The sequence below is a fragment of the Patagioenas fasciata genome, chromosome 36 (genome assembly GCF_037038585.1).
Source record: "Patagioenas fasciata isolate bPatFas1 chromosome 36, bPatFas1.hap1, whole genome shotgun sequence".
Lineage (NCBI taxonomy): Eukaryota > Metazoa > Chordata > Aves > Columbiformes > Columbidae > Patagioenas > Patagioenas fasciata.
In genome coordinates, this window is record NC_092555.1 from 2,711,626 (window position 1) to 2,727,895 (window position 16,270).

The 16,270-nt window shown below is 60.6% G+C and overlaps 1 protein-coding gene across 2 annotated transcripts in view; it reads right to left on the bottom strand.

Moving 5' to 3' along the window:
- Positions 1-16,270, bottom strand: part of LOC136114239 (cyclin-dependent kinase 16-like) — a 39,015-nt gene that overhangs the window by 10,537 nt on the left and 12,208 nt on the right. For both annotated transcript variants that reach the window (XM_071801178.1, XM_071801177.1), the window contains exons 7-10: positions 14,470-14,564; positions 9,982-10,044; positions 4,505-4,628; positions 1,130-1,250 (exon numbers count right to left, since the gene is read on the bottom strand). In XM_071801178.1, coding sequence (XP_071657279.1) covers positions 1,130-1,250; positions 4,505-4,628; positions 9,982-10,044; positions 14,470-14,564 — 403 coding nt within the window. The remainder of the gene's footprint in view (positions 1-1,129; positions 1,251-4,504; positions 4,629-9,981; positions 10,045-14,469; positions 14,565-16,270) is intronic.

Here is a 16,270-nt window from a genome sequence, read left to right on the forward strand (position 1 = left end):
GACTCCCCCCTGGCCCTTGTGCAAGGCCCTGGTGCAACACCCTCGTGCAAGAGCCCCCATCACCCCCTCTAGAGCCCCACAGGAACCCGCAGTCCACGTGCAAGGCCCGTGGGAGCCATCCCTGCCCCCCTGTGACTCCCCCCTGGCCCTTGGGCGAGGCCCTGGTGCAACACCCTCGTGCAAGAGCCCCCATAACCCCCCTCTAGAGCCCCACAGGAATCTGCAGTCTCCGTGCAAAGCCCCTGGGCACCATCCCTGCCCCCCGTGAACCTCCCCCAGGCCCTCATGCAAGACCCTCGTGCAAACCCCTCGTGCAAGAGCCCCCATCACCCCCCTCCAGAGCCCCACAGGAACCCGCAGTCCACGTGCAAGGCCCGTGGGCACCATCCCTGCCCCCCGTGAACCCCCCCAGGCCCTCGTGCAAGATCCTGGTGCAAGATCCTGGTGCAAGAGCCCCCCATCACCCCCTCTAGAACCTCATAAGAACCCGCAGTCCACGTGCAAGGCCCCTGGGACTCATCCCTGCCCCCCTGTGAGCCCCCCCCAGCCCTCATGCAAGATCCTGGTGCAAGATCCTGGTGCAAGAGCCCCCATAACCCCCCTCTAGAGCCCCACAGGAACCCGCAGTCCACGTGCAAGGCCCGTGGGCACCATCCCTGCCCCCCGTGAACCCCCCCCAGGCCCTCATGCAAGACCCTCATGCAAACCCCTCGTGCAAGAGCCCCCATCACCCCCTCCAGAGCCCCACAGGAACCCGCAGTCCACGTGCAAGGCCCGTGGGCACCATCCCTGCCCCCCTGTGAACCCCCCCCAGGCCCTCGTGCAAGACCTTCATGCAAACCCCTCGTGCAAGAGCCCCCCATAACCCCCCTCTAGAGCCCCATAGGAACCCGCAGTCCACGTGCAAGGCCCCTGGGACTCATCCCTGCCCCCCTGTGAACCCCCCCCAGGCCCTCGTGCAAGACCTTCATGCAAACCCCTCGTGCAAGAGCCCCCCATAACCCCCCTCTAGAGCCCCATAGGAACCCGCAGTCCACGTGCAAGGCCCCTGGGCACCATCCCAGCCCCAGTACAAACCCCCCCGGCCCCGGTGCAAGGTCCTGGTGCAAACCCTGGTGCGAGGCCTCACCACATGTCGATGTGCGTGGAGTACTCGGTGCAGCCCAGCAGCACATCCGGGGGCCGGTACCACAGCGTCACCACCTCGCTCGAGTACGTCTTGCTGGGGATGGACTTGGCACGGGCCAGGCCTGGGAACGGGGGAAATGGGGGGAAATGGGGGGAAATTGGGGGTTTGGGGGGGAATGGGGGTCCCAGGGGGTCCCCAAGAGGGTCCTTGGGGGAGAAATTGGGGTGAAATGGGGGGAAATCGGGGGGAAATGGGGGGAAATGGGGGCGAAATGGGGGGGAAATGGGGGTCCCAGGGGGTCCCCAAGAGGGTCCTCGGGGGAGAAATTGGGGTGAAATGGGGGGAAATTGGGGTGAAATGGGGGGAAATGGGGGGGAAATGGGGGCGAAATGGGGGGAAATGGGGGGAAATGGGGGTCCCAGGGGGTCCCCAAGAGGGTCCTTGGGGGAGAAATTGGGGTGAAATGGGGGGAAATGGGGGGAAATGGGGGGAAATGGGGGTCCCAGGGGGTCACCAAATGGGGCCTTGGGGGGATATTGGGGTAAAATGGGGAGAAATGGGGGGAAATCGGGGTGAAACGGGGGGAAATTGGGGGGCAATTGGGGGAAATTGGGGTCTGGGGGAAACCAAATGGGGCCTGGGGGGGAAATTGGGGGGAAATGGGGGGAAATGGGGTGGATTTTGGGCCCCACGGGGTGGATTTTGGGGTCCATGGGGTGAACTTTGGGGTCCATGGGGTGGATTTTGGGACCCATGGGGTGGATTTTGGGGTCCATGGGGTGAACTTTGGGGTCCATGGGGCAAACTTTGGGGTCCATGGGGTGAACTTTGGGACCCATGGGGTGAACTTTGGGGCCCATGGGGTGAACTTTGGGGTTCATGGGGCGAACTTGGGACCCATGGGGTGAACTTTGGGGCCCATGGGGTGGATTTTGGGACCCATGGGGTGGATTTTGGGGTCCATGGGGGAACTTTGGGGTCCATGGGATGAACTTTGGGACCCATGGGGTGGATTTTGGGACCCATGGGGTGAACTTTGGGGTCCATGGGGTGGATTTTGGGACCCATGGGGTGGATTTTGGGGTCCATGGGGTGGATTTTGGGACCCATTGGGTGAACTTTGGGGTCCATGGGGTGGATTTTGGGGCCCATGGGGTGAACTTTGGGACCCATGGGGTGAACTTTGGGGTTCATGGGGTGGATTTTGGGGTCCATGGGGTGGATTTTGGGACCCACGGGGTGGATTTTGGGACCCATGGGGTGGATTTTGGGACCCATTGGGTGAACTTTGGGGTCCATGGGGTGAACTTTGGGGCCCATGGGGTGAACTTTGGGAGCCATGGGGTGGATTTTGGGGTCCATGGGGTGAACTTTGGGGTCCACGGGGTGGATTTTGGGACCCATGGGGTTGATTTTGGGACCCATGGGGTGGATTTTGGGAGCCACGGGGTGGACTTTGGGGCCCATGGGGTGAACTTTGGGGTCCATGGGGTGGATTTTGGGACCCATGGGGCGAACTTTGGGGTCCATGGGGTGAACTTGGGACCCATGGGGTGGATTTTGGGACCCATGGGGTGGATTTTGGGAGCCACGGGGTGGACTTTGGGACCCATGGGGTGGATTTTGGGGTCCATGGGGTGGATTTTGGGACCCATGGGGAGGATTTTGGGGTCCATGGGGTGGATTTTGGGACCCATGGGGTGGATTTTGGGGTCCATGGGGTGAACTTTGGGGTCCATGGGGTGGATTTTGGGACCCATGGGGTGGATTTTGGGGTCCATGGGGTGAACTTTGGGGTCCATGGGGTGGATTTTGGGACCCATGGGGTGGATTTTGGGACCCACGGGGTGAACTTTGGGGCCCATGGGGTGAACTTTGGGGTCCATGGGGTGAACTTTGGGAGGCATGGGGTGGATTTTGGGGTCCATGGGGTGGATTTTGGGACCCACGGGGTGAACTTTGGGACCCACGGGGTGGATTTTGGGGTTCATGGGGTGGATTTTGGGACCCATGGGGTGGATTTTGGGAGCCATGGGGTGGATTTTGGGGTCCATGGGGTGAACATTGGGGTCCATGGGGTGAACATTGGGGTCCATGGGGTGGAATTTGGGACCCATGGGGTGGATTTTGGGACCCATGGGGTGAACTTTGGGACCCATGGGGTGAACTTTGGGACCCATTGGGTGAACTTTGGGGCCCATGGGGTGGATTTTGGGGCCCATGGGGTGGATTTTGGGAGCCATGGGGTGGATTTTGGGGCCCATGGGGTGGATTTTGGGACCCATGGGGTGAACTTTGGGGTCCATGGGGTGAACTTGGGACCCATGGGGTGGATTTTGGGGTCCATGGGGTGAACTTTGGGACCCATGGGGTGGATTTTGGGGTCCATGGGGTGAACTTTGGGGTCCATGGGGCAAACTTTGGGGTCCATGGGGTGAACTTGGGACCCATGGGGTGGATTTTGGGACCCACAGGGTGAACTTTGGGACCCATGGGGTGGATTTTGGGGCCCATGGGGTGGATTTTGGGACCCACGGGGTGAACTTTGGGGCCCATGGGGTGGATTTTGGGGTCCATGGGGTGGATTTTGGGGTCCATGGGGTGAACTTTGGGGTCCATGTGGTGGATTTTGGGCCCCACGGGGTGGATTTTGGGGTCCATGGGGTGGATTTTGGGACCCATGGGGTGAACTTGGGACCCATGGGGTGGATTTTGGGGTCCATGGGGTGGATTTTGGGACCCATGGGGTGAACTTTGGGACCCATGGGGTGGATTTTGGGACCCACGGGGTGGACTTTGGGGTCCATGGGGTGGATTTTGGGACCCATTGGGTGAACTTTGGGGTTCATGGGGTGGATTTTGGGGTCCATGGGGGAACTTTGGGGCCCATGGGGTGGATTTTGGGACCCATGGGGTGGATTTTGGGGTCCATGGGGTGAACTTGGGACCCATGGGGTGGATTTTGGGACCCATGGGGTGAACTTTGGGACCCATGGGGTGGATTTTGGGCCCCACGGGGTGGATTTTGGGACCCATGGGGTGGATTTTGGGGTCCGTGGGGTGAACTTGGGACCCATGGGGTGAACTTGGGACCCATGGGGTGGATTTTGGGCTCCATGGGGTGGATTTTGGGACCCATGGGGTGAACTTTGGGACCCATGGGGTGGACTTTGGGACCCATTGGGTGAACTTTGGGGTCCATGGGGTGGATTTTGGGGTCCATGGGGTGGATTTTGGGGCCCATGGGGTGAACTTTGGGCCCCATGGGGTGGATTTTGGGACCCACGGGGTGGATTTTGGGGTCCATGGGGTGGATTTTGGGCCCCATGGGGTGCATTTTGGGCCCCAGGGGGTGCATTTTGGGGTGAAACTCACCGAAATCGGCCAATTTGAGGTCCCCGCGGCGGCTGAGCAGCAAATTCTGGGGCTTGAGGTCGCGGTGCAGGACTTTGTGGCGGTGGCAGAACGAGAGGCCCCGCAGCAGCTGGAACAGGAACAGCTGCCCCAAAAACAGGGACATTCAGCCCAAAATCGGCCCCGGATCGGCCTCAGAGCCAAGGAGACCCCGGGGCAGATGGAACAGGAACAACTGACCCAAAAACAGGGAAATTCAACCCAAAATCGGCCCCGGATCGGCCTCAGAACCAAAGAGACCCCGGGGCAGATGGAACAGGAACAACTGACCCAAAATTGGGGGATTTTGAGCCCAAAATTGGGGGATTTGACCCCAAAATCGGCCCCGAATGGGCCTCAGAGCCAAAGAGACCCCGAAGCAGATGAATGGGAACAAATGACCCAAAATTGGGGGATTTTGACCCCAAAATCGGCCCCGAATGGGCCTCAGAGCCAAAGAGACCCTGGAGTAGCTGAATGGGAGCAAATGACCCAAAACCCCCTGATTTTAACCCAAAAATCAGCCCCGAATGGGCCTCAGAGCCAAAGAGACCCTGGGGCAGATGGAACAGGAACAACTGACCCAAAATGGGGGGATTTTGACCCAAAATCGGCCCCGAATCAGCCCCTTGCACACCCATTGCACACTCATTTCCCACCTTTGCACACTCACCGTGACGCTGTGCACACTGCTGACCCCCATGCACACACACGTGTTTCACACCCCTTGCACACTCATTGCACACTCACCGTGACGCTGTGCACGCTGCTGACCCCCCATGCACACACACGTGTTTCACACCCCTTGCACACTCATTGTACGCTCACCATGACGTTGTGCACGCTGCTGACCCCCCCCATGCACACACACGTGTTTCACACCCCTTGCACACTCATTGCACACTCACCGTGACGTTGTGCACACTGCTGACCCCCCATGCACACACACGTGTTTCACACCCCTTGCACACTCATTGCACGCTCACCGTGACGTTGTGCACGCTGCTGACCCCCCATGCACACACACGTGTTTCACACCCCTTGCACACTCATTGCACACTCACCGTGACGTTGTGCACGCTGCTGACCCCCCATGCACACACACGTGTTTCACACCTCTTGCACACTCATTGCACACTCACCGTGAAGTTGTGCACACTGCTGACCCCCCATGCACACACACGTGTTTCACACCTCTCGCACACTCATTGCACGCTCACCCTGACGCTGTGCACGCTGCTGACCCCCCATGCACACACACGTGTTTCACACCCCTTGCACACTCATTGCACGCTCACCGTGACGTTGTGCACACTGCTGACCCCCCCATGCACACACACGTGTTTCACACCTCTTGCACACTCATTGCACACTCACCGTGACGTTGTGCACACTGTTGACTCCCCCATGCACACACACGTGTTTCACACCCTTTGCACACTCATTGCACGCTCACCGTGACGTTGTGCACGCTGCTGACCCCCCATGCACACACACGTGTTTCACACCTCTCGCACACTCATTGCACGCTCACCCTGACGTTGTGCACACTGCTGACCCCCCATGCACACACACGTGTTTCACACCTCTCGCACACTCATTGCACGCTCACCCTGACGCTGTGCACGCTGCTGACCCCCCATGCACACACACGTGTTTCACACCCCTTGCACACTCATTGCACGCTCACCGTGACGTTGTGCACGCTGCTGACCCCCCATGCACACACACGTGTTTCACACCCATTGCACACTCATTGCACGCTCACCGTGACGTTGTGCACACCGATGACTCCCCCATGCACACACACGTGTTTCACACCCCTTGCACACTCATTGCACGCTCACCGTGACGTTGTGCACACTGTTGACTCCCCCATGCACACACACGTGTTTCACACCTCTTGCACACTCATTGCACGCTCACCCTGACGTTGTGCACACTGCTGACCCCCCATGCACACACACGTGTTTCACACCTCTTGCACACTCATTGCACGCTCACCGTGACGTTGTGCACGCTGCTGACCCCCCATGCACACACACGTGTTTCACACCTCTTGCACACTCATTGCACGCTCACCGTGACGTTGTGCACACCGATGACTCCCCCATGCACACACACGTGTTTCACACCCCTTGCACACTCATTGCACGCTCACCGTGACGCTGTGCACGCTGCTGACCCCCCCATGCACACACACGTGTTTCACACCTCTTGCACACCCATTGCACGCTCACTGTGATGTTCTGCACACTGTTGACTCCCCCATGCACACACACGTGTTCCACACCCCTTGCACGCCCCTTGCACGCCCGTTGCACGCTCACCGTGACGTTGTGCATGCTGCTGACCCCCCATGCACACACACGTGTTTCACACCCCTTGCACACTCATTGCACGCTCACCGTGACGTTGTGCACACTGTTGACTCCCCCATGCACACACACGTGTTTCACACCTCTTGCACACTCATTGCACGCTCACCGTGACGTTGTGCACACCGATGACTCCCCCATGCACACACACGTGTTTCACACCCCTTGCACACTCATTGCACGCTCACCGTGACGCTGTGCACGCTGCTGACCCCCCCATGCACGCACACGTGTTTCACACCTCTTGCACACCCATTGCACGCTCACTGTGATGTTCTGCACACTGTTGACTCCCCCATGCACACACACGTGTTCCACACCCCTTGCACGCCCCTTGCACGCCCGTTGCACGCTCACCGTGACGTTGTGCATGCTGCTGACCCCCCATGCACACACACGTGTTTCACACCTCTTGCACACTCATTGCACGCTCACCGTGACGTTGTGCACGCTGCTGACCCCCCATGCACACACACGTGTTTCACACCTCTTGCACACTCATTGCACGCTCACCGTGACGTTGTGCACGCTGCTGACCCCCCCCATGCACACACACGTGTTTCACACCCCTTGCACACTCATTGCACGCTCACCGTGACGCTGTGCACGCTGCTGACCCCCCCATGCACACACACGTGTTTCACACCTCTTGCACACCCATTGCACGCTCACTGTGATGTTCTGCACACTGTTGACTCCCCCATGCACACACACGTGTTCCACACCCCTTGCACGCCCCTTGCACGCCCGTTGCACGCTCACCGTGACGTTGTGCACACTGTTGACTCCCCCATGCACACACACGTGTTTCACACCCATTGCACACTCATTGCACGCTCACCGTGACGTTGTGCACGCTGCTGACCCCCCATGCACACACACGTGTTTCACACCTCTTGCACACTCATTGCACGCTCACCGTGACGTTGTGCACACCGATGACTCCCCCATGCACACACACGTGTTTCACACCCCTTGCACACTCATTGCACGCTCACCGTGACGCTGTGCACGCTGCTGACCCCCCCATGCACACACACGTGTTTCACACCTCTTGCACACCCATTGCACGCTCACTGTGATGTTCTGCACACTGTTGACTCCCCCATGCACACACACGTGTTCCACACCCCTTGCACGCCCCTTGCACGCCCGTTGCACGCTCACCGTGACGTTGTGCATGCTGCTGACCCCCCATGCACACACACGTGTTTCACACCCCTTGCACACTCATTGCACGCTCACCGTGACGTTGTGCACACTGCTGACCCCCCATGCACACACACGTGTTTCACACCTCTTGCACACTCATTGCACGCTCACCGTGACGTTGTGCACACTGCTGACCCCCATGCACACACACGTGTTTCACACCTCTTGCACACTCATTGCACGCTCACGGTGATGTTCTGCACACTGTTGACTCCCCCATGCACACACACGTGTTTCACACCCCTTGCACACTCATTGCACGCTCACCGTGACGTTGTGCACACTGCTGACCCCCCATGCACACACACGTGTTTCACACCCCTTGCACACTCATTGCACACTCACCGTGACGTTGTGCATGCTGCTGACTCCCCCATGCACACACACGTGTTCCACACCCCTTGCACACCCCTTGCACGCCCGTTGCACGCTCACCGTGACGTTGTGCACACTGCTGACCCCCATGCACACACACGTGTTTCACACCTCTTGCACACTCATTGCACGCTCACGGTGATGTTCTGCACACTGTTGACTCCCCCATGCACACACACGTGTTTCACACCCCTTGCACACTCATTGCACGCTCACCGTGACGTTGTGCACACTGCTGACCCCCCATGCACACACACGTGTTTCACACCCCTTGCACACTCATTGCACACTCACCGTGACGTTGTGCATGCTGCTGACTCCCCCATGCACACACACGTGTTTCACACCCCTTGCACACTCATTGCACGCTCACCGTGACGTTGTGCACACTGCTGACCCCCCATGCACACACACGTGTTTCACACCCCTTGCACACTCATTGCACGCTCACCGTGACGTTGTGCACGCTGCTGACCCCCCCATGCACACACATGTGTTTCACACCCCTTGCACACTCATTGCACACTCACCGTGACGTTGTGCACACTGCTGACTCCCCCATGCACACACACGTGTTTCACACCCCTTGCACACTCATTGCACACTCACCGTGACGTTGTGCACACTGTTGACTCCCCCATGCACACACACGTGTTTCACACCCCTTGCACACTCATTGCACGCTCACCGTGACGTTGTGCACACTGCTGACCCCCCATGCACACACACGTGTTTCACACCCCTTGCACACTCATTGCACACTCACCGTGACGTTGTGCATGCTGCTGACTCCCCCATGCACACACACGTGTTTCACACCCCTTGCACACTCATTGCACGCTCACCGTGACGTTGTGCACACTGCTGACCCCCCATGCACACACACGTGTTTCACACCCCTTGCACACTCATTGCACGCTCACCGTGACGTTGTGCACGCTGCTGACCCCCCCATGCACACACATGTGTTTCACACCCCTTGCACACTCATTGCACACTCACCGTGACGTTGTGCACACTGCTGACTCCCCCATGCACACACACGTGTTTCACACCCCTTGCACACTCATTGCACACTCACCGTGACGTTGTGCACACTGTTGACTCCCCCATGCACACACACGTGTTTCACACCTCTTGCACACTCATTGCACGCTCACCGTGACGTTGTGCACGCTGCTGACCCCCCATGCAGACACACGTGTTCCACACCCCTTGCACGCCCATTGCACGCTCACCGTGACGTTGTGCACGCTGCTGACCCCCCATGCACACACACGTGTTTCACACCCCTTGCACACTCATTGCACGCTCACCATGACGTTGTGCACACTGCTGACCCCCCATGCACACACACGTGTTTCACACTCATTTCACGCCCGTTGCACGCCCGTTGCACGCTCACCGTGACGTTGTGCACACTGCTGACCCCCCATGCACACACACGTGTTTCACACTCATTTCACGCCCGTTGCACGCCCGTTGCACGCTCACCGTGACGTTGTGCATGCTGATGACGCTGCCGCACTCATCCAGGTACTGCTTGAGGTCCCGGTCCTGGGGACACAGTGGGGGGCTGGGGGATTTGGGGGGTCCCGGGGGGGGTTTGGGGGTCCCAAAGGGAGTTGGGGGTCCCAAGGGGGGAGTTGGGGGTCCCAAGGGGGGGACTTGGGGGTCCCAGGGGGGCTTTGGGGGGCATCTGGGGGTCCCAAGTGGAGTTGGGGGGCACGGGGAGAATTGGGGTCCGAGGGAGGATTTGGGGGTCCAGGGGGAGTTGGGGGTCCCAAGGGGGGAGTTGGGGGTCCCAAGGGGAGTTGGGGGTCCCAGGGGGGGACTTGGGGGGCTGGAGGGGGGTTTGGGGGTCCCAGGGGGCTTTGGGGGGCATCTGGGGGTCCCAAGTGGAGTTGGGGGGCACGGGGAGAATTGGGGTCCGAGGGAGGATTTGGGGGTCCCAAAGGGAGTTGGGGGTCCCAAGGGGGGAGTTGGGGGTCCCAAGGGGAGTTGGGGGTCCCAAGGGGGGGACTTGGGGGGCTGGAGGGGGGTTTGGGGGTCCCAGGGGGGCTTTGGGGGGCATCTGGGGGTCCCAAGTGGAGTTGGGGGGCACGGGGAGAATTGGGGTCCGAGGGAGGATTTGGGGGTCCAGGGGGAGTTTGGGGGTCCCAAGGGGGGAGTTTGGGGTCCCAAGGGGAGTTGGGGGTCCCAGGGGGGGACTTGGGGGGCTGGAGGGGGGTTTGGGGGTCCCAGGGGGCTTTGGGGGGCATCTGGGGGTCCCAAGTGGAGTTGGGGGGCACGGGGAGAATTGGGGTCTGAGGGAGGATTTGGGGGTCCAGGGGGAGTTGGGGGTCCCAAGGGGAGTTGGGGGTCCCAAGGGGGGGACTTGGGGGGCTGGAGGGGGGTTTGGGGGTCCCAGGGGGGCTTTGGGGGGCATCTGGGGGTCCCAAGTGGAGTTGGGGGGCACGGGGAGAATTGGGGCCCGAGGGAGGATTTGGGGGTCCCAAAGGGAGTTGGGGGTCCCAAGGGGGGAGTTGGGGGTCCCAAAGGGAGTTGGGGGTCCCAAGGGGGGGACTTGGGGTCTGGAGGGGGGTTTGGGGGTCCCAGGGGGGTTTGGGGGGCATCTGGGGGTCCCAAGTGGAGTTGGGGGGCACGGGGAGAATTGGGGTCCGAGGGAGGATTTGGGGGTCCCAAAGGGAGTTGGGGGTCCCAGGGGGGGACTTGGGGGGCTGGAGGGGGGTTTGGGGGTCCCAGGGGGGCTTTGGGGGGCATCTGGGGGTCCCAAGTGGAGTTGGGGGGCACGGGGAGAATTGGGGTCCGAGGGAGGATTTGGGGGTCCCAAGGGGAGTTGGGGGTCCCAAGGGGGGGACTTGGGGGGCTGGAGGGGGGTTTGGGGGTCCCAGCGGGGCTTTGGGGGGCATCTGGGGGTCCCAAGTGGAGTTGGGGGGCATGGGGAGAATTGGGGTCCGAGGGAGGATTTGGGGGTCCAGGGGGAGTTGGGGGTCCCAAGGGGCAAGTTGGGGGTCCCAGGGGGGGACTTGGGGGGCTGGAGGGGGGTTTGGGGGTCCCAGGGGGGTTTGGGGGGGATCTGGGGGTCCCAAGTGGAGTTGGGGGGCACGGGGAGAATTGGGGTGCAAGGGAGGATTTGGGGGTCCAGGGGGAGTTTGGGGGTCCCAGGAGGGGTTTGGGGATCCCAAGTGGAGTTGGGGGTCCAGGGGGAGTTTGGGGGTCCCAGGAGGGGTTTGGGGATCCCAAGGGGAGGTTGGGGGTCCAGGGGGAGTTTGGGGGTCCCAGGGGTCAGTTTTGGGGTTCAGGGGGGTCAGGATGGATTTTGGGGTTCGGGGGGGTCCAGGGGTCAGTTTTGGGGTTTGGGGAGGGGGTCAGGGGGAGTAGTTTTGGGGCTCAGGTGTGGTTTTGGGGTTTGGGGTGGATTTTGGGGTTCAGGGGGGTCCATGGGTGGATTTGGGGGTTCAGGGGTCAGTTTTGGGGTTCAGGGGTGGTTACCAGGGGTGGATTTGGGGGTCCAGGGGGGTCCAGGGGTCAGTTTGGGGTTCAGGAGCAGTTTTGGGGTTCAGAGGGGTCAGGGGTGGATTTTGGGGTTCAGGGGTCAGTTTTGGGGTTCAGGAGCAGTTTTGGGGTCCAGGGGTTCCAGGGGTGGATTTGGGGGTTCCGGGGGGGTCCAGGGGTCAGTTTTGGGGTTCAGGGGGGTTATCAGGGGTGGATTTTGGGGTCCCAGGGGGGTCCCAGGGGTCAGTTTTGGGGTTCAGGGGGGTTACCAGGGGTGGATTTTGGGGTTCAGGGGGGTTACCAGGGGTGGATTTTGGGGTTCAGGGGGGTTACCAGGGGTGGATTTTGGGGTCCCAGGGGTCAGTTTTGGGGTCCATGGGTTACCAGGGGTGGATTTGGGGTCCCAGGGGGGTCCCAGGGGTCAGTTTTGGGGTCCATGGGTGGTTACCAGGGGTGGATTTGGGGTCCCAGGGGGGTCCCAGGGGTCAGTTTTGGGGTTCAGGAGCAGTTTTGGGGTTCAGAGGGGTCAGGGGTGGATTTTGGGGTTCAGGGGTCAGTTTTGGGGTTCAGGGGGGTCCCAGGGGTCAGTTTTGGGGTTCAGGGGAGGTACCAGGGGTGGATTTTGGGGTCCAGGGGGGTCCAGGGGTCAGTTTTGGGGTTCAGGGGGGTCCCAGGGGTGGATTTTGGGGTTCGGGGGGGTTACCAGGGGTGGATTTTGGGGTCCAGGGGGGTCCCAGGGCTCAGTTTTGGGGTTCAGGGGAGGTACCAGGGGTGGATTTTGGGGTCCCAGGGGTCAGTTTTGGGGTCCATGGGTCGTTACCAGGGGTGGATTTTGGGGTCCCAGGGGGGTCCCAGGGGTCAGTTTTGGGGTTCAGGGGGGTCCAGGGGTGGATTTTGGGGTCCCAGGGGGGTCCCAGGGGTCAGTTTTGGGGTTCAGGAGCAGTTTTGGGGTTCAGAGGGGTCAGGGGTGGATTTTGGGGTCAGTTCTGGGTTCCATGGGTGGATTTGGGGTCCCAGGGCTCAGTTTTGGGGTTCAGGGGGGGTTACTGGGGTGGATTTTGCGGTCCAGGGGGGTCCAGGGGTCAGTTTTGGGGTTCAGGGGGGTTACCAGGGGTGGATTTTGGGGTCCCAGGGCTCAGTTTTGGGGTTCAGGGGTGGTTACCAGGGGTGGATTTTGGGGTCCCAGGGGGGTCCCAGGGGTCAGTTTTGGGGTTCAGGAGCAGTTTTGGGGTTCAGAGGGGTCAGGGGTGGATTTTGGGGTTCAGGGGTCAGTTTTGGGGTTCAGGGGGGTTCCAGGGGTGGATTTGGGGTTCAGGGGGGTCCCAGGGGTCAGTTCTGGGGTTCAGGGGAGGTACCAGGGGTGGATTTTGGGGTCCAGGGGGGTCCCAGGGCTCAGTTTTGGGGTTCAGGGGAGTCCAGGGGTGGATTTTGGGGTTCAGGGGGGTCCCAGGGGTCAGTTTTGGGGTTCAGGGGAGTCCAGGGGTGGATTTTGGGGTCCAGGGGGGTCCAGGGGTCAGTTTGGGGTTCAGGGGGTTACCAGGGGTGGATTTTGGGGTCCCAGGGGTCAGTTTTGGGGTTCAGGGGGGGTTACCAGGGGTGGATTTTGGGGTTCCGGGGGTCAGTTTTGGGGTTCAGGGGGGGTTACCAGGGGTGGATTTTGGGGTCCCAGGGGGGTCCAGGGGTCAGTTTTGGGGTTCAGGGGGGTCCCAGGGGTGGATTTTGGGGTCCCAGGGGGGTTCCAGGGGTCAGTTTTGGGGTTCAGGAGCAGTTTTGGGGTTCAGAGGGGTCAGGGGTGGATTTTGGGGTTCAGGGCTCAGTTTTGGGGTCCAGGGGGGTTCCAGGGGTGGATTTGGGGTTCAGGGGGGTTCCAGGGGTCAGTTTTGGGGTTCAGGGGGGTTCCAGGGGTGGATTTTGGGGTCCCAGGGGTCAGTTTTGGGGTTCGGGGGGGTTCCAGGGGTGGATTTTGGGGTCCCAGGGGTCAGTTTTGGGGTTCGGGGGGGTTCCAGGGGTGGATTTTGGGGTTCGGGGGGGGTTACCAGGGGTGGATTTTGGGGTCCAGGGGGGTCCAGGGGTCAGTTCTGGGGTTCAGGGGAGGTACCACGGGTGGATTTTGGGGTCCCAGGGGGGTCCCAGGGGTCAGTTTTGGGGTTCAGGAGCAGTTTTGGGGTTCAGAGGGGTCAGGTGTGGATTTTGGGGTCCCAGGGGTCAGTTTTGGGGTTCAGGGGAGGTACCAGGGGTGGATTTTGGGGTTCCGGGGGGGTCCCAGGGGTCAGTTTTGGGGTTCAGGGGGGTCCCAGGGGTCAGTTCTGGGGTTCAGGGGAGGTACCAGGGGTGGATTTTGGGGTCCAGGGGGGTCCCCGGGCTCAGTTTTGGGGTCCAGGGGGGGTTACTGGGGTGGATTTTGGGGTCCCAGGGGTCAGTTTTGGGGTTCGGGGGGGGTGTGTGGGGTCAGTTTTGGGGTTCGGGGGGGTTTTGGGGTCCCACCAGGTACTCGAAGACCAGCGTGAGGCTGCGGGGGGTGTGCACGATGTCATGGAGCGTCACCACGTTGGCGTGCTTCAGGTCCCGCAGCAGGGACACTGGGGACACCCCAAAATCAGCACCCCAGAGACACCCAGCACCCCAAAATCAGCACCCCAAGACACCCAGGGTACCCCAAAATGGACCCAGGGAACCCCCAAAGCACCCAGTGTCACCACATTGTGTGGTTGGGGTCCCACAGCAGGGACACTGGGGACAATGGGGACACCCCAAAATCAGCACCCCAAAGACACCCAGGGTACCCCAAAGACACCCAGCACCCCAAAATCAGCACCCCAAAGACACCCAGGGTACCCCAAAATGGACCCAGCACCCCAAAAATGGACCCAGGGAACCCCCAAAGCACCCAGTGTCACCACGGTGTGTGGCTGAGGTCCCACAGCAGGGACACTGGGGACAATGGGGACACCCCAAAATCAGCACCCCAAAGACACCCAGCACCCCAAAATCAGCACCCCAAAAAACCCAGGGTATCCCAAAGACACCCAGCACCCCAAAATCAGCACCCCAAGACACCCAGGGTACCCCAAAATGGACCCAGGGAACCCCCAAAGCACCCAGTGTCACCACGTTGTGTGGTTGGGGTCCCACAGCAGGGACACTGGGGACAACGGGGACACCCCAAAATCAGCACCCCAAAGACACCCAGCACCCCAAAATCAGCACCCCAAAAAACCCAGGGTATCCCACAATGGACCCAGGGAACCCCCAAAGCACCCAGTGCCACCACGTTGTGTGGTTGGGGTCCCACAGCAGGGACACTGGGGACAATGGGGACACCCCAAAATCAGCACCCACCCAGCACCCCTAAAACAGACACAGGACCCCAGAAACACCCAGGGTACCCCAAAGACACCCAGCACCCAAAAATCAGCACCCCAAAGACACCCAGGGTACCCCAAAAATGGACCCAGCACCCCAAAATGGACCCAGGGAACCCCCAAAGCACCCAGTGTCACCACGTTGTGTGGCTGAGGTCCCACAGCAGGGACAATGGGGACAATGGGGACACCCCAAAATCAGCACCCCAAAGACACCCAGCACCCCAAAATCAGCACCCCAAAAAACCCAGGGTACCCCAAAATGGACCCAGGGAACCCCCAAAGCACCCAGTGCCACCACGTTGTGTGGTTGGGGTCCCACAGCAGGGACACTGGGGACAATGGGGACACCCCAAAATCAGCACCCCAAAGACACCCAGCACCCCAAAATCAGCACCCCAGAAACACCCAGCACCCCAAAATCAGCACCCACCCAGCACCCCAAAATCAGCACCCCAAGACACCCAGGGTACCCCAAAATGGACCCAGCACCCCAAAATGGACCCAGGGAACCCCCAAAGCACCCAGTGCCACCACGTTGTGTGGTTGAGGTCCCACAGCAGGGACACTGGGGACAATGGGGACACCCCAAAATCAGCACCCCAAAGACACCCAGCACCCCAAAATCAGCACCCAGAAACACCCAGGGTACCCCAAAATGGACCCAGGGAACCCCCAAAGCACCCAGTGTCACCACGTTGTGTGGTTGGGGTCCCACAGCAGGGACACTGGGGACAATGGGGACACCCCAAAATCAGCACCCCAAAGACACCCAGCACCCCAAAATCAGCACCCCAAAGACACCCAGCACCCCAAAATCAGCACCCCAAAGACACCCAGCACCCCAAAATCAGCACCCCAGAAACACCCAGCACCCCAAAATCAGCACCCCAAAGACACCCAGGGTACCCCAAAAATGGACC